At 48.7% G+C, this 17,581-nt stretch overlaps 2 protein-coding genes across 6 annotated transcripts in view; both read left to right on the top strand.

The window, feature by feature from the left end:
- The first annotated feature begins 1,578 nt into the window (after positions 1-1,578).
- EEF1D (eukaryotic translation elongation factor 1 delta) lies at positions 1,579-13,135 on the top strand. 4 transcript variants are annotated; one of them, XM_057384326.1, is made up of 9 exons: positions 1,579-2,750; positions 4,440-4,563; positions 6,296-6,367; positions 10,102-10,170; positions 11,371-11,467; positions 11,559-11,662; positions 11,889-12,125; positions 12,710-12,904; positions 13,031-13,135. In XM_057384326.1, the coding sequence occupies exons 1-9, from the start codon at positions 1,594-1,596 to the stop codon at positions 13,067-13,069; spliced, it is 2,094 nt and encodes a 697-aa protein (XP_057240309.1). In that variant the 5' UTR covers positions 1,579-1,593; the 3' UTR covers positions 13,070-13,135. The 4 variants fall into 4 exon arrangements, with proteins under 4 accessions (XP_057240309.1, XP_057240311.1, XP_057240310.1 ...); XM_057384328.1 differs by lacking the exon at positions 6,296-6,367 and having other exon boundaries at positions 1,594-2,750; XM_057384327.1 differs by lacking the exon at positions 10,102-10,170 and having other exon boundaries at positions 1,594-2,750.
- A 1,351-nt stretch (positions 13,136-14,486) lies between these two features.
- The window catches only part of NAPRT (nicotinate phosphoribosyltransferase), a 7,564-nt gene continuing 4,469 nt past the window's right edge, over positions 14,487-17,581 (top strand). Inside the window, exons 1-5 of one of the 2 annotated variants that reach the window (XM_057384325.1) lie at positions 14,487-14,709; positions 15,814-15,896; positions 16,649-16,731; positions 17,211-17,341; positions 17,419-17,534. In XM_057384325.1, the coding sequence (XP_057240308.1) occupies positions 14,487-14,709; positions 15,814-15,896; positions 16,649-16,731; positions 17,211-17,341; positions 17,419-17,534 (636 nt within the window). Of the gene's footprint in view, positions 14,710-15,813; positions 15,942-16,648; positions 16,732-17,210; positions 17,342-17,418; positions 17,535-17,581 lie in introns of both variants that reach the window. The other variant, XM_057384324.1, reaches the window with a different exon arrangement.

The raw sequence follows: 17,581 nt of genomic DNA, 5'->3' as shown, positions 1-17,581 counted from the left end.
TAGCCAAAGGAAAAAAACCCATAAATATCAACTTTTTACATCTACAGGAGGTTCTTTTTGAGGCAGTTAGAGTAATAGAGGATTCCCATTGAAGTATCCCATTTTTCATTGAGATRACTCACAGAAATGGGAATTTTGGGACAAGCAGATCATGTCAGAAATGCAGAAATTGGTCAGAAAATGCAGAAATGGGTTTTTCTGCTTAAAATTCTCAATTTCTGCTAAAATTTTCAATTTATTTTCCTGCCGATGCGGTTTTGGTGGGGATTTTTTGCTTTTTCATGGATTTTGGGCTGCACTATTCCCGGGCTGCTGCTCTTTGGGAATATGTGGAAGGGAATTAGTGCACAATGCATGGAATTTATGTAATTTAATCCTTTTCTAGTCTGGCAAATTAACATTTAGTGGGAAAATTGCTTTATTCTAATTAAATTTGAATTAATTTCAATTATTTGCATTTATTACTGTATATTTGTTTTTTATTATTTTATTATTTTTTTTCTGTAGTTAAATTTATTTCTACTTCAAGGTCCTAACAAGAATTTATTGCTTTTAAAATACAAGAGAAAAACACTAAATAAATGGAAAAATTCAAAATAAGCTTCAATTTTAAGCTTTTTTTTTTAAATTCTGAAGTGTAAACTTTCAATTTTTAAGCATTTTTAGCTGAATCAAAGTTTCACAGCTACAGGAAAAAAAGAAAATTTTCTTTTGCCATTCCTAAAAATGGGATAATTGGAATATAATATTTAATATTTTAAACTGTAAATTTGAATTTTAAAAGGTAAAAATTGAATATATTAATATATAAGTTCCTACTGACATATTCAAGAAGCAAAAATAATGTATATATAAAATTTAAATTCAACTTTAAACTTAAATGAAAACAATAAAATTTAAGTTGTATTTTARATATAAATTAAAAGCCTTAAATTTTCAACTGATACTTAAAATTAAAATTTTGAGTCAGGTCTTGAGCCTGTGGCTTCCAAAATCTTCCATGGACTCTTGGAATTACAAACGTTTGAAGATATTTCAGCTGTCTGGGAATTTTATTTGTCAGTGTGCCACAGATAAATTTGTATTAATTGAATTAATTGCTGAATTAGTTTAATTTGCCAGTAACTGAGATTTCTTTTCAGAATTAAATCCCAGTTTTTCCTGAGCTTTGTTTTAGTAGGAAAAGCCAACCAGGAGTAAGCAAYAACCTCAAAACACTCAAAAATTGGAGCCAGTTTTCCCAAAATTTTGCCTAATTGSAAGTAACTAACAAATAATTAATGACTAATCCACTAACTTGGAATAATGTAATTCCCAAGGATTTGAACAAAATTCTGTGGGTTTTTTTCCTGCCTGTTGCCTTAAAATTTGRAATAATGGGGAGAATTCTTGGCACAACAGCAGGAATATTTTAGGAGGAAAGTGGTTTTGAATTCCTTGGAATTCAAATTGATACCGAAAGGGAAAAAGTGAATATTGGAGCTYTTTCCCGGGAATATTAAATGGATAAAAATCTCCTGCATGCCCTTTTCTTTGCTTTGCTGCCACTACATTGTTGTGCTTATCTCTTAATGCTGCCGATTTTTTGGGAAGATGAGGACACGGAAAACTCCCTGCTCCGCGGACAAAGTTTGGCTGGAAAAGCACAGACACGACGAGGCCGAGCCGCTCCAGCCGGAGCGGGAAGCGCCGGAGCCCGAGGCCATCAACGGGATCTGCCACGAGGATTCCATCGAGGGGGAATTCAAGGGGGACCTGAAAAAGCCCAGGAATGGCAAGAAGCAGCGGAAACGGAAGCGCTCCCCGAAACCCAAGGCTCAGGATTCCAAGCTGGACGCGGTCCTGGCGGGAATGTCAGCCGAGCACGTGTGGTTCGACAAGCCCTTGTATGACCGYGCTGAGAACGCCTACAGGAAAAAATTAGCGGATTCCCAGAGTCAGGAATCACCTGAGACTGGACAAATGGCTCAGGAGTCCCCCACGGTGTCCAGGTCAAAACCCAGCCAAGATATTCCCAAGCTAAGGATGCCCCCAGCGTGTTCCCATGGGAACCTGGCCGCCTGTCACCACGTTGTCCAAGGGGTTTGGATCAACAAGCTTGACTTTGATAAGGCCGAGGGGGCGTTCATGGAAAAATCTCAGTTTTTCCTTCCTCCCAACGTCCTGGCCRTCCCATCCGTGTGGGCAAATTCCAGGCTGGGAACACCGGATGAGGGCTACGTCACGGCCCTGCCCACTCCTGCCACGCCAGGCTTGGCTCCTGGCGTTCCCAACTCTCCTGTGGCCTCCATTCCCAGTTTRCCCAGCTCCCAACAGCAGACGGTCAATGGGAAGCCACAGATTTCCAACTGGGAAGCTCTGGCATCCGAGGTGTGGCTGGAAAAACCTCTCTACGATGATGCCGAGAAGAATTTTTAYGAGAAGATGTTGGACGGACACCCCTCAGATAAAATCCAACGGCGGCAACGTGGCTGCCCGGAAACATCCAAGAACCACAACGTTGGGAAGCAAACGGGAATTGCCATCGCCAACCCTCAGCTTCCTGGTGCTCCCAAGGAAAATCCCACCTCCTTTTTCCTGCACAAGGACAGCGAATCTGTGTGGCTGAATAAGGTGACCTACGACAGGGCTGAATCCCGGTATTTTGCCCTSCAAGTGGCCAGAGCAGCAGAGAACACAGGGATCCAGGAATCTGCTGCAGGAAATCCCTCCCATCCAGCTGCTCCGAGCATCCCTGCTCCAGAAATGAAGTAGGAGAAGTTTCTTTGGGGGGTAATGCCCATGCAAACAAATGGCCGGGTCAGGATTGAGCCGGAAGGAATTTGCATGTGGAGAAGACCGGGTGGACTTGGAGATGTTCCTGGCGGGCAGGGAGCTGGGGGGGAAATCCTTCAAGGAATTCCCTTTCTCCTGAGGAATTCTGGTTGCTAAAAGCTGTGTTTGTGTGGAGTCAGAGGTGAAATGTTTAAAAGCAGGGCTGGGAAGTGAGCTCAGTATCCCCTTTTTGCATGGATACAGCACCATCCTCCTTTCCACACTCCTATTCCATAGAAAAATCAGGATTATAACCAGCTCAAGGTTTGGAGATGGCTGGAATACAATTTAGGGAATCACTCCACTGGGAGCATGTGCTGTAGTTTGGTTTTTTGAAGTAATTTATGTCCAATCTGGTAATTTTTGGAATGYCCTGAGTTCATTCCAAAGGCTTAGATGTGTGCAGAGCTAAGGTAGAGRCTGATATTACTGGAAAAAAAGACTCTTGGGGCATCAGTCCTTATTCCTGACACTTCTGATCCATGAGTTTTGTTGGGATTTGTTGGAAATGTTTTAGGATCTTTATATCAAAGGATATATCAGGCATTTAGAAGATTCTACTTGGGTCCTGCTTGGGATAATTTTCTCTTTAGCTGGTCAGAACTGGATATTTGGGAAAATCTATTTGTCTGTTTAAAAATGTGGGATAAATTAGTCTATATTTGGGATTTTCTGTGAGTGATCCTGGTTGGAATTCCAGCAAGTCCTGGAGGTTTGGGTGTGGAGAGTGGTTTTGGTGCAGGTCCCGTGTCTGGTGGCTTCTGGTCTCTTCCAAGTGCATGGATGAGATAAGAATGGATTTGATTTCAGGAAAACMATCTTTGACTTCTGTGGAAGTGTTTTATAGAAAGTTGTGGGATTTAGGATGATAAGGAACAGGTTTGTGGAGCCTGCTCCAGTTGTGGTTTCCTTGTTCTGCTCTATCCCTGCTCTCCACCTCCTAAACTTCTGCTGGCTCTGTCCCTGTCCCCTGGCTGGAATTAAGGGCATTTCCTATTTTCCTCTTCYGAGGGCTCCTTTTCCCTTCAAATTAAGTGTTTAATCCACTTTTGGATGCTGCTCCATAGAAATCTCCCGTTTCCCTGCAGGATTTGGGGTGTTTTGTGTTGTTTTTTTTCATGTAGTGACAGGTCTGTCCCTTCCAAATGTAGTATTGCTGATTTTTGTCMCAGGTTTCCCAGAGAAATTGTGGATGCCTCATCCCTAGAAGTATCCAAGGCCTGGCTGGATGAAGCCTAGAGCAACCTGGGATAGTGGAAGGTGTCCCATGGCAGAGGGTTGGAACTAAATAATCTTTTTGGTCTTTTCCAACCCAAACCACTCCATATATTTCTATTCCCTTTTTATTTTTTTAACACAAGACATTTTCCTTAACATAAACTAGAAAATYCTGGTGTATTTTTTGTGGAAAAAGATCAGGATCAGCTGATTCATCCCATCCCCACTCCATGTCCAGGTCAGGCAGGTGGGTGATTAATCTGTCCTGGTTTTTTAAGAGGATCCTGGATACTTAAATCCGCAGCCAAGCCGAGCTGCAGACACAGGAACCACTCCTGACGAGCTGTTAACCTTCAATCCTTGCAGGAATTCACTTTCTGTGGATATTTTTTTCCCCCTTTTTCCAGGAAAATGGCTGTGGATTACTTCCTGCAYGACAAGATCTGGTTTGAGAAGTACAAGTACGACGACGCCGAGCGMAGGTTCTACGAGCAGATGAATGGCCCCATGGGTGGCTCCTCCCGCCAGCAGGTAATTCCCATTCCCAGGAATTCCAGAGTAAGTCAGAGGACATGATCCATCTGGATTTTTGTGGGRTTTCCGCTCTCRGTGCTRSKTTTTTTCCAAGTCTTTCTGGAGCTYTCTAAGCTGACCTGTTTAAGACACWTTTKGTTGGTTTTGGGTTTTTTTTTTTCTCACCATTTTCTGTGGAATCTGAAGGATTTGATCCCAAGAAMCAGGGAGATCAGGTGCCCTTTTAAMAGGTGARCCACTCSCAGCTTCCAGCAGTTATCCTTAATTTTTCCAGGCTGCTGTGATCTGGGATCTCTGGGGGCACAGTTGGAGTTGGAAATCCCAAAATCCCCGATTTTATTGGCAAAGAGTTACACTGTCCCCCTTCATCGAGGACAAAAATGCTTCTTTGCTTCCATTTTGGAGCAGCAAAGCTTTCCTTTGGGATATTCCAAGGGAATACACATGATCTGAAGTTTCAAGAGAGGCACCACAGCTCCAAAGATTTTTTTTTTTTTTGGATTTTTTATCCCTCTTTGTACCCCTGGAAATATTCCAGGTGTTCCAGTGGAAGACTGTCGTGGTACCGGTGAGTTGGGAAGGGGAAGGTGGAGGGGGAAGCATGATCCTGCTAAGCTCAAGTACTTCCAGCTTCARTATTATCCCAAAATTATTCCTGTTTTGAGGTTCAGAGCTTTCCTAACCTCTTCCTGCTCTTACCTGCTTGTGCCTTTGGAATGATGTGTGTTCAGTGCCTTTTTCCAAGTGTTTATGGGGAAGCTTTTTGCTTAAATAATAACTTTAGGGCACRTTCTGGCTATTCCTGCTGCCCATCGTGGCTTAGGAGGTGGCACAGCACCTGGGAGATGGGAATAATAAAAATTGGAACCTCTGGGTGAGTGCTGGAAGTAGATTTTGGAGTGGAAACCTCTTAGGACGGTTCAGCTATTTCAAGGCACATCAGAAACTTCAGTGAAGGAATTTGGCCTGGGAGAGGTGGTTTGAAGGATCTTTGGAGATCCTGCAGCAGTTTATCAGCCACTTCCCCCACAAAACAAAATCCCTACGTTCCTTAAAACCTTCTTGGAAGCAGCAGGAATTGGGGCCCACCTGGATGTGTCCAGGYTGTTCCTCCTTTATTTTCTGTTTAACTCAGGGATTTGGGGGCTCGTGGGAAGTTTCACGTCTCGGATCTTGCTGGTGGGGGTTGCAGTCTGGGAAAGGCAAGGAATGACTGGATCATGGAAGCTGAATTTCCAGGGAAGGGAATTTTGAAATCCAGGCTAAGGCATGGCAGCAGGAGCATAGGGAAAAAATTCATGGTGTTCTAGGTCACACCTCTGGATAGAGCACTGGAGTCAGGGTTGTCCCTTCCTGCCTGAACTTAGGTGATATTGTGGAAAAAAACTGCCTGAGGCTGGATTTTTAAGGAGTTCTGGAGTCACTCCAACCCTCTGGCAGTTTCCCAAACCTTTCAGGGTAATAACAGGGAATTTAAAAGCTCTTTGACTGGATGATCTTTCTGGACACGTGACCAGGGATTGCAGTCGGTGCCGCCCGATTTAGTCCCCAGTCCTTGCAGCAGAAATTGCTGAATCATGGAAAGGACAATTCCCAATTCCCCCTCTCTCTTCCCTCCTTTCGTTGAAGTTTTTTGGGTTTTTTTTTTAACTTCCCTGCTGAATTTTTTTCCATGTTTTAATATTTTTTCTTAAAAAGAAAATCTTGGTTCTTTCTGCACTGTTTGCAGGAGAACGGAGCCAGCACGATCCTCCGCGACATTGCCAGAGCCAGGGAGAATATCCAGAAATCGCTGGCCGGAGTGAGTACCCAAGCTCTCACCAGCTGGCTGCCTGCATCCATTTTTTTTACGGAATTCTAATCCCATAGATTGTTTGGCTTCTTGRTTGGAAGTTAGAGGAGAAGACCAAGGTGTGCAGCGCCGTGTCCCACCAGCTCCGTCCCATCCCGACGTGCTGCTCGCCTGCAGTGCTGCCAAAACTGGATTTGGGTTAAAAGAATTCCTTCAATTGGGCTTTTCCTTCCTTTTCTTTTTTTTTTTTTTTTTTCCTGGTGGGATGTTCCCATGGGTCTTAATTAACAGGTTCCAACTCGCTGAGTAGCGAAGCACTGGAGTGCGTGGCTCTTTTTTTGGGATACGCTGGGCTGCCACCTTCTCTTCCCTGTTTTGCTTCCAGTTTAGGGTATGTGCAAAAAAACCCAGTGTTTTCCATCTGCTGCATCCAGGGAATTCAGCTTGGCTACAAGCTCTGAGGCTGGAGCATCSTGTAGGAGCTCAGGAATATCCCTTGTGGAGGTGTTTTTGTGCTGAGTGCAGAAAAGAGTGTTAAAAATCTTTATTTTTGTAAAAGGAAGTTTAAAATATTAATGAGTGGAGTGGTTTTATGGGAAAGGAAAATCCATAGAATATAGCCCAGGTGTTTTGATTTACTACTACTGCAGTGGGACCCCAAAGGAATCCAACCATGATTTGGCCTCATAAATCCCTCTTGGAATGTTTAACATCCTCAATTTCCATCTTGATTAGTCCAATATCAGGGAACAAGGAATTCCCATTTTCCCAAGGGAARAGCCAAAGGAATTCCCATTTCTTTGAGTGATCCCATGGGAAAAWGGGATACTTTAGTGGGAATCTTCTRCTATTGCAATTGCTTCAACAAAAACTTTTTGTAAGTATAAAAAGTTGAAATTTATGTTTTTTTTTAATTTGATTGAGGGATTTTGCACCAACCCCCCCCTAAAATCTATTTATTATGTTTTTAAGTTATTTATTCTCCCYTTTTAATTAGAGGTGAATTTTTACTAAAAAAACAATTACAATTTATGGGAATTTTTTTTAATTCTGAGAGATTTTGCACAATCTCCTAACTTTTAATTTTTTTCAACTAAATTTATAATTCGACTTTTTAAAATTAAATTTAAAAAAGGGGACTATTCCATGTTTCTCCTTACACGAGGAGAAATGCACCAGACATTTCAGGTGGATATGAAGRAGTCAGGATTTCAGCCAACAGCTTAAGGAAAATTTTCCTGAACTGGTTCATTTTATAAGGAAAAAATAYGGATAAAGGAGGCCCCCATCCCAAACAGGGTCAAAGAACTCTGCACAAAAATTCCTTTGGGAAGAGCTTTTGGAGCTTGGCAAGGCTGCTGCTTCCTTCAGCAGCAGAGAAAGACTGGATGTGGGGACAAGGGACAGGGAGCCTAAASCCAAATCACCTGGAAGTGCTGCACATCCTCATCTTCCAGAATGGTTTGCCAAAGATGAGGAATTTCTTTCCTGACTCCTGTTAAAGAGCTTTTTTTGGGGAAAGAATCCCTTAAGTTTGGATCACCCAGRTGCTGTAACAGGGAACTGGCAAAGCACCAGCCCAAAGGCAGGACAGGAATTTTGGGATATAAATTGTTTGCAGATGTTTATTTGGATTAGTGTTGGATGTAAAAAATTCCTTTGCTGGGTATTTTTTGTTCCTGTGGCAAGGATAGGATCTTCCATGTGACTGAAAAATAGTTGGAATAACCAGCTTTTTTAGCTTTGCATCCCTCAAACATCATTAATAACCATTATTGAATAACCAGGCTTGGCTTTAGAACATGTCTAAACTTCTGCCTTACATTCCCAAACCCCCAATTTACACTGAGTGATCCAGAGAAAAGCGGGAAAGTGTTTTTATYCCAGGATTTTTAGTCTTTCCTTCCCCCAGTTATTGTCAGGGGTCTTAAGATGTGGCAAGGGAGGAGTTGGTTGTGAGAAGATGGGAAGGTGGAAATTTAGTGCTGTTTTTCTGGGARTTTCAGAGTGGTTTCAGCAGGGTTGTGTCATAGAAAGTGGGAATGAGCACTTGGAATGGTCAAGGCCTCCGGAAAAATGGGATAAAGCTATGCCACTGGAAACATTTGTTTGCACATCCCTTTCATCCAGCTTCGCATGGTCATTCCAGCTTTAAGCAGTCTCCATTCTGGAGCTTCCCTGGATCCAGGGAGGTGATCCTGCCCTTCTCCTCAGCCCAGCTGAGGCCTCACCTGGAAAACTGGGTCCAGTTCTGGGCTCCTGAGGAAAAGAGAGGCCTGGAATGAGTCTTGGAATATGGCGAGGGTGTGGAGCTCCTTGATAATGTGGAAAAGCAGGAAGTGGAACAGGAAATTCCAGCTGAAAGTGAGGAAAAGTTTTGCTGTCTCTGATATTTAAAACATTTTAGGGAGTCAAACTTCAGGGAATAACAGATGTTTGTATCCCAAGTAGTTCAGCCTAAATCCTGTTTTGTGCCCTTCATAATTCTTAAGGGTTTGATTTATCTGGATAGTTAAATTTATATGCAGTCCTGGTGAGATTCCAGCTTTGCAGAGCACTTCAGCTGTCCAAAATATTTGGGAAGGGCTGCAGCTTGAAGGTGCAGCACAAAAATTATGGCTTAAAAAAACCCAGGATTTAAGGGCCTCATTGAAGARAGGAGTGCACAGGAAGTGAGGAAAGTGGTGCTGTGTAATTCCCCAATTTTGGAATTTTGAATTCTTGTCCTTGATAAAATTCACAGACGCTTGTGTGGAGCTGGAAGTTGGAAGAGGGAATGGTTTTTATGTGCAGGAAAGTGATGGAGGGTGCTTTCCATATTCCCAAAGCTTTGGAGCATCCTCTCCTCAGGATGGGAGAGGGAAGATCCCACAGTCTCACAAAGGCAATTTTTCCATAACTTTTGCACTTATCACAGGATTTGGAACTTGGTTGTGCCTCTTAAATTGTTTTATGGGTTTGTTTTAGATCTTTTGATTCTTTGAGCTTGGGACAGGTATCTCTTGCTCCTCCCTCCTTTTTTAAGGGCTTACTATAAACAGGGAAGAGAAATGTCCTCTCCCTRTCCTGGGATCTCYAGTCCTGGGRTCAGTTTTGGGCCCTCATGACAAGAAGGACATTGAGGGGCTGRAGCTTTTCTAGGGAAGGGAATGGATGGGGAAGGGTCTGRAGCACCAGGAGGGGATGAGAGAGMTGGAAARKCTCAGCATGGGAAAAAGGAGGCTCAGGRGGGACCTTCTGGCTGTGACAGGAAGRTGGRGCCAGGTGGGAATCAGGRGCAGGGTGAGAGRAAACCACCAGAGGGGAGGTTTAGTTGGGATATTGGGAAAATCTCTCATGGAAAAGCTGGCACAGGGGTGGAGTCCTCATCCCTGGAGGGATTTAACATCCCTGTGGATGTGGCACTCAGGGACACACTCAGGGGTGGCTTTGGAGGAATGATTGGACTCAATGGGCTCAGAGGGGTTTTCCCACCTCTGTAATTCCATGATTTTCATCCTGGGAACATCAGGCTCAGGGCATGGTGTGCTGAGCCCCCACAATGCTGCATGAGCTCCCTGCAGGCACCAAGGTTTTTATGGAGAAGATCCCAGAATTCCTGGGGGAATGTTTGTGTGCAGTGTGAGGCTGTTCCCCACCGCTCCATAACTTTTCCTTGCATGTGGATCCTTCCCTGTGCTTGAGCTTCCTCTGGAGCAGTGAAACCCTTTCCCATCTTCCCAAACCTTTTCCCCCCTCTGCAGCAGAAGACGCCTGCTCGGAGCAAGGAAGCTCCKTGTGCCCGTCCCAAGAAACAGTCGGGACGCTCCGCTGTAAGTGAGCCGTGCATGGATGGAGCCTGTGGAAAAATGGGAGAGGATTTGGTGGGAAAAGGATGGAGCAAGCTCTCCTTCCTCAGTGTTTGTTCTTTGGCACCTGTCAAAGCTCCTGGATAAACTTGGATGATGGGATCTGACAGCAGGGAGTTGTCCTGGCTCAATATCCAGGGATCTGTGCTCACCTTCCTGAGCCTGAATCCACAACAGATGTGTCAGAAATGGATTTTTTTTCCTGACGCCTTTTGGGTGAATGRCAAAGGTGCCTTTGAAATCCTCCAGCCTCATCCTTGGAAGTGTCCAAGGCCAGRYTGGACAGGGTTTGGAGCAGCCAGGGATAAGTGGATAATCCTAACCCATGGCCTGGRGTTGGATTGCATGATCCTTAAGATCCCTTCCAACCCAAACCATTCCATGATTCAGACCTTCCCTTGTACCTCACATTCTTTATCTTTTTCCTGCTTTTCCCTTCCCCCATCTGAAGTGACTGCTGAGATTCCACATTGGAATTATGTGCAAGGTGAAAGAGAATAAGTTATTCTCTCTTATATTCACTCAGAAATGACAATTCAAGGACAAATCCTGTTATTTTCTTTCCCCGTGTCGCCTGGAATTGATGGATAAGGAACCTCCTTAGCATAAAAAAAAAGTTCTTCTGTCAAAAAATACATTGAAAGCCAGAGTGGAATAATTATTCCCTTGGGATGTATTAAAGCAGGTTTCAATTGTTAGGAGAGGAATTAAAGGCTGGGCTGGGGAAGGTGCGAGTAAAAAAATCCTGGGATCTTTCCAGCTTTCCCAGTGTTACCTTAGGCAGGTCATTCCTGTCCCTCCGTGTGTTGGGAGAGGGGAGCAAGGGACTGCAAGATTTTTTTAAGGGGCTTTGTGTGAAATTTTGATACAAATTTTGTGTGGTTTTAGTGGCATTTGGGGATCTGAGAGTGGGAAAAGTGATTTTATCCTTTGCTCCTCGGTGCCAGCTGAAATTCCTTGGGATTTATTTAGTCCATGCTTCATTTTACAGAGCTGCTACATTAGTTTCTATCCTAATTTATAAAACCTTTAGAGAAAATATCCTTGGTTCTAGTTCAGCTCCTAAACTTTCTCCCTCCCTGAAGACACGACTCTGCTTTGCATCATGGAATTTTCAGGAGGAGGGGGAACAACTCACTTTCATTCTGGTTTTCCTTGTTGCAGAGCGCAAGCACATCCTCTTCTGGAGCTGCTGGCGACCAGAATGAGCTCCTATCCCGAATTTCCCACTTGGAAGTRGAAAACCAAAACCTCCGCAGTGGTGAGTGGGAGAATCCTTGWCCTGGCTGAAGAGCTGAGACAGAACTGGGAATTTGAAGTCATTTTTCCCTATTTTTCCCTCCTTTCTCCAGTTGTTGCAGATCTCCAGATGGCCATCTTCAAGCTGGAAAGCCGCCTGAACGCTCTGGAGAAATCCTCAACTTCCCACCAGCCTTCACCTGTTCCTCCWACCCAGGTGAGCCTTGGAAAAACGCTGGATTTTTCTCTAGGAATTACRATTACAGCCGGATCAAAGATCCATGTGGGCAAATGTCCTGTTTTGATCCAGTTTTCCATACAAATCACATGGGCTGGGGATTATTCCCATTCCTGACCTTTTTGGCTGCTCTGCTCCAGCTCCAGGTTGATCTTCTCCCTTTTTTTTTTTTTTACTCCTTAACACAAACTCGGTTCTGATGAAGAAAGTGGAACCATTCAGCGTTCCCTCTAAAAAAGTGGAGCTCCCGGCCAAGAAAGCTGAGCCAGCTGCTGCTGAGGAGGATGAGGACGATGACATTGACCTTTTTGGGAGCGATGATGAGGAGGAAGACCAGGAAGCTGCCAAAGTCCGGGAAGAGAGGCTCCGGCAGTACGCGGAGAAGAARGCCAAGAAGCCGGGACTCATCGCCAAGTCTTCCATCCTGCTGGATGTGAAGCCGGTGAGTGATTGGGATTGGGGAGTTCCTGAGTGAGGCTGGGAATCCTCTCACCTGCTCCTCCAAGTGGATGGAGGTGGCAGCTATGGAATTCCAAAAAAAGGGCATGGAGCGAGGTGGGATTTGTTGCCGTAAAATCCTGGAATGGTTTGGACGGATGGGACTTTAAATCCCATCTCATTCCACTAAKTAGGTTTCTCCAAGCCTCATCCAGCCTGGCCTTGGACACTTCCAGGGATGGAACAGCCACAGATTCTCTGGAAATTCTATTCCAGGRCCTCACTGCCCTTACAGGGAAAAATTTGTTCCCAAAATCCCATCTATCCCTGCCCTCTGGCAGTGGGAAGCCATTCCCCATGYCCTGTCCCTCCATCCCTTATCCAGAGTCCCTCCCCAGCTCTCCTGCAGCCCCTTTGGGTACTGGAAGGGTCTCTGAGGTCTTTCTGAAGTGCTCTCCAGCCAAGAAAAGGCAGTTGGGATGAGCTGGAACATTCCCCAAGGTGTCATGTTGCCAGCTGGATACCCCTTGGAGCTGCTGCTCATCTCCARGAAAACCCTAAAACCTCCCAAATTCCCAAATTTTCCAGTGGGAYGACGAGACTGACATGGCCAAGATGGAGGAGTGTGTCCGGTCCATCCACATGGACGGGCTGGTGTGGGGAGCCTCCAAACTGGTCCCGGTTGGATACGGCATCAAGAAACTCCAAATCCAGTGTGTGGTGGAGGATGAGAAAGTCGGGACAGACATCCTGGAGGAGGAGATCACCAAATTTGAGGACTACGTAAGTCTTGGAGCGGGATATGGGAGGAGTTGGAAAGGGACCTGTAGAAAGGGTTAACTCAGGTGTGATTTTTTTTTTTTTTTTTTTGGGAACACCTGGATGACTCCAGCTTTTGTCCCCTTCCAGGTGCAGAGCGTGGACATTGCTGCTTTTAACAAGATTTAGAAGGAAAAACTGTATCCCCCCCATCCTCTGAACCCGGAACTAATAAAGATGAACGTTGGGAGTGCACATTGGGTCATGGGGATTTTCGCTCTGGTGCAGCTTCTCCAGAGGGATATGGTGGGAGATTTTGGGATATTTAAGCAACCTGAGCTAATGGAAAGTGCCTCTGCCCATGGCAGGGGTTTGGAATGAGGGAGATTTAAGGTTTCCTTGCCCAAACCATTCCATGGTTTCCCCATCCTTCGTGAAAGGAAAAATCTTGGACGTGGACCTAAATTTTGGGGCTGGAATGAAGATCTGAGGGTGTTTCCACTCACCTTTCCTAAGGTTTAGAGACTCCAGCCACTCCCTACTAAAAAAGCAGGATGAATCACCTGGAAGCATCTAGAAATTGCTGGTTTGGGATGGATTTCACCCCTCTTTTCCCATTAATTCCCTGCCCCTTCAGCTGAGCGTGACCTAGGGAAAGGACAGGTGACATTCCTGACTTTGGGTACACAAATTCTGTCCCAGTCCCAGAGTCCAAGGTCCAYTGTCATGTGATGCCAACACCAAGGACATGGGAAGCTCCATGGGATTGTGCTGCAGGCTGTCCGTTGTCCAGGTGGGGCCAGTGTTTGTCACACCTGGGTCCTGCCACCCCTAGAGCAGTGCGGGGAGAGTCACTTGTCCCCTGTGCTGCCACCCTGAGTTCCTGGTGCTGCTGGCACAGCTGGTGCCAAGTGTGTGTCCCTCCCTGTGCTGCCATCGCTGGTATCCTGTGTCCACCATGAGCCACCATCCTTGTCCCCTCTGCTGCCATGGTGTCACAGCCCGTGTGACACCATTCCTGTGTTTCCCGTCCTCTGTGTCCCCTCTGTCCCTGTGGTCCATGTCCCCTGTGTCACGATCCATCCGTGTGTCCCATGAGTTGCCATCCCATGCGTTCTGTGTGCAGTCAACCCTATCCCTTCTCTCTCCCCGTGTGCTGCCATCCCTGTGTCACCCATGTCCCCTGTGTGCCCTCTGTCCCCTGTGCTGCCATCTGCATGGCCCCTGTGCTGTCACACCCCTGTCCCTATAAACCGTGTGCTGCCATCCCCTGTCCCTTCTGTGCCACCATCCCCATGTCTGTCGCCATCCCAATGTCACTTGTGTGTTGCTATCCCTGTCCCGTGTGTCACCATCTCTGTGTCCCCAATGTGCTGCCCTGTCCCTGTGTGTCCCCCATGTCCAACTATCCCTGTATCCCCTCTCTGCTGCCATCCCTGCGCCACGTGTTCAATGTCCGCTGCCACCCGCGTCTCCAGCTGTGTCGCCAACCCTGTCCCGTGTCCCTCTGTGCTGCCATCCCTGGTGTCCCTCATCCCCCGTGTCACCCCTCCACCCCGTGCTTCCGCATCCCTCCCTTTCCCCCGCTCCTCCCCCGCCCCTCCCCATGTCCCCTCCCCTGTCCCCGTGTCCCCGCCCCGCCATGGCGCCGCTGGCGGACCTGTACCAGGTGTCCATGGCCTACGGACACTGGCGGGCGGGGCGACACCGTGCCCCGGCCGCCGCCGAGCTCTTCTTCCGCCGCCCTCCCTTCCGCGGCTCCTTCGCGCTCGGGGCCGGCCTGGCCGAGGGGCTGCGGGGGCTCCGAGCCTTCCGCTTCTCWGCTGCCGGTGCGTGGGGACAGCGGGAGACAAGAGGGGGACACGGGGGGGAGAGGCAGAGGAGGGGATGGGAAAGATTTTTGGGAACGGAGTGGTCCCAAACGGGACTTTGGAGGGACGGGAACAACTCCAGGGGGCAGGGCGGGACCGGGGAGAGGCTGAGGAAGGGACGGGAGAAGCGTTGTGGGGAGGGGTCTTGGGCGAGGAAAGGGGGAGGGAGAGGTGGAACAACTCCAGGAGAGAGCGGGGACAGGCGGGGACAGGGGGAGGATGAGGAGGCGACGGGAGAAACGTGGGGGGCGGTGGTGGGAGAAAAAAGAGAGAGGGGAATCTTCCCCAGTGAGATTTTGGAGGGACAGGGGAGCAACTCCGAGGACAGGCGGGGGACACGGGAGAGGATGAGGAGGGGACAAGCTGCGGGGAGCGGGAGCGGTGGGAGGGACGCGGGGGAATAGGGGAAATTCCATCCGGGGGACTTTTGGGAGGATGGGGAAAACAGAATGACTTGTAAAGGATGGGACAGCTCCCAGTGGGGTCAGGGGGACTTAAGAGGGACAGGGACATCTCTCAGAGTGATCTGGGSATGGGATCGCCCCCCAGAGGGACTTAAGGAGGACAAGGGAATGCCTCGAGGGGACTTGAGTGGGACAGGGACATCTCTCAGAGTGATCTGGGGGACAGGTCTGGAGTGGGGTAGAGGGATAGGGAAACCCTYCAAAGGGACCTGCAGGGGACCAGGACAGTTCCCACAGGGACTTGAGGGGGTCAGGGACATCTCTCAGAGGGACCTGGGGACAGGGGTTATGTGCTGGGGGAGATGAGTAGCATTTGAGGGGGACAGGGGGACCTGCAGCAAATGAGGACAATTCAGAGAGGGACGGGGCCATCTCCCAGAGGGACCTGGGGCACAGGGAGACCCTTCAGGGGACACAGGGTGGGAATGGACACCAAGAGCCCTCAGAGGAGACTTGGAGGGCCACCCTATCCTGTCTCACTCGATGCTGGGGGTGCTGTCACCACTCACTGTCACCCACCTGGCCGTGGGAGCCTCGCTGTCCGCCCTCCATCTCCCCCTGTGTCGCCGTCCCCGGTGTCACCGCGCTGTCCCCGCAGATGTCGCATACTTGCGTTCCGTCCTGCCCAGCACCACGGACGATGCCTTCTTTGACTACCTGGCCACCCTGGATGCGTCCGAGGTGACCGTCACCGCCATTCCCGAGGGCTCYGTCGTCTTCGCCAGGGTGGGACCTCCCTTCATCCTCCTTCCCAGCCATCCCAGCTCCCAGCCTTCCCCTTTTCCATGGCCCTAGATCCCCTGGAGCCCCAATCCTACCTTTCCCAGCTCTTAGCCTTTGCCTTTTCCATAGCCCTGGAACCCCAATCCTGCCTCTCCCCTTTTCCTTAGCCCTGGACCCCCATTCCTGCCTTTCCAGCCCCCAGATCACCCTTTCCTCAACACCATGGACCCCCTGAACCCCCATCTTGGGTGTCCCCACCCTGCGACTCCCCCTTTCCTTCACTCTGGGGACCCCTGGATCCCCCTTTCCTGGGCACAGGGACCACCTGCCCACCATTCCTGGGCAATAGGATCCCCCAGCACCCCATTTCCTGGCACTGGGATCCCCTTTTCCTTCCCCAATATCCTCCTGCAGCTCCTTTCCTGGCCATCCCACCTCTCCCAGGCCCAGGCCTTCCCTTTTCCTTATCYCCAGGACCCCCTGGACCCCCATTCCTGCCTTTCTCAGCCCCCACTCCCCACTTTCCTCAACAACAGGRATCCTCCTTCCCAACCATTCTGGGTCTTCTCCTTTTGTGACTCCCTTTTCCATGACATTGGGAATCCCTACACCACTCTTTCCTGGGCACAGGGACTCCCTGGACCCCATTCCTGCCTTTCCCAGCTCCTCCTTGTCCTGGAGGGGCTGCGTTGTCACCGCTGTCCCCGTAGGTGCCGTTCCTGCAGGTGAAGGGGCCGCTTCTGGTGGTGCAGCTGCTGGAGACCACCTTGCTGTGCCTGGTCAACTATGCCAGGTATTTTGGGATTGGGGATGATCCCAAACAASCTGGAAGCTGGAGAGGGGCAGGGAAGGGAGCACAGCACCCCTCAGCCCAGAGAGAGATGTTGTGAGGTCAGGAAATCTCCCAGTCCTGGGGGGTACCATGAGCCCACAAGTCCACTACTGGAGTTTAACTACTGGAATTCTACGAGTTAACTACTGGAGGATGTTCTGGCATCCCCCCAAGTTTTTCTGAGGGTTTTCCATGTCCAGCCCACCCTGTGTTCCCCTGAAGGGTGTCCCCCAGCTCTCCCTGAGAAATGTCCTGCTCTCCTGTGGGTTCTCGTGTCCCCCTTAGGATTTCCATATCTCCCAAATTCCCTTGGCCACCACATCCCTCTCCGCTGTCCCAAACCCCTGGAATCCCACGGTGATCCCTGCCCTGTCTGAGCAGGGAGGGTTCTGGAGCCCCTTCCCCTGGGCTCTGTGGGACTTGTCCYCTTTGTCCCCCAGCCTGGTGGCCACCAACGCTGCCAGATTCCGTCTCCTTGCCGGCCCTGATGTGAAGCTCATGGAGATGGGGCTGCGCCGCGCACAGGGGCCGGACGGAGCCCTCTCGGCATCCAAATATTCCTACATCGGGGGTGAGTCCCGCCCCAYGGCGCCCGGTGCCACCGCGGCCCTGCCGTCACCTGGGTGTCCCCCCCGTCCCCCCTCGCAGGCTTCGACTGCACCAGCAACATCCTGGCGGGAAAACTCTACGGAATCCCCGTGCGCGGCACCATCGCCCACTCCTTCGTCATGTCCTTCAGGTCCCTGGAGGAGGTGCAGCCACGGGTGAGCGGGGCCTGGAATGGGGTGGGATGGGATGGGATGGAAATGGG

Source organism: Malurus melanocephalus, unplaced genomic scaffold (assembly GCF_030028575.1).
Source record: "Malurus melanocephalus ecotype Western Australia unplaced genomic scaffold, MMel_1.1 scaffold_700, whole genome shotgun sequence".
Lineage (NCBI taxonomy): Eukaryota > Metazoa > Chordata > Aves > Passeriformes > Maluridae > Malurus > Malurus melanocephalus.
The sequence above is the reverse complement of the archived record's forward strand: the minus strand, read 5'-3'. Positions and strand labels throughout refer to the sequence as shown.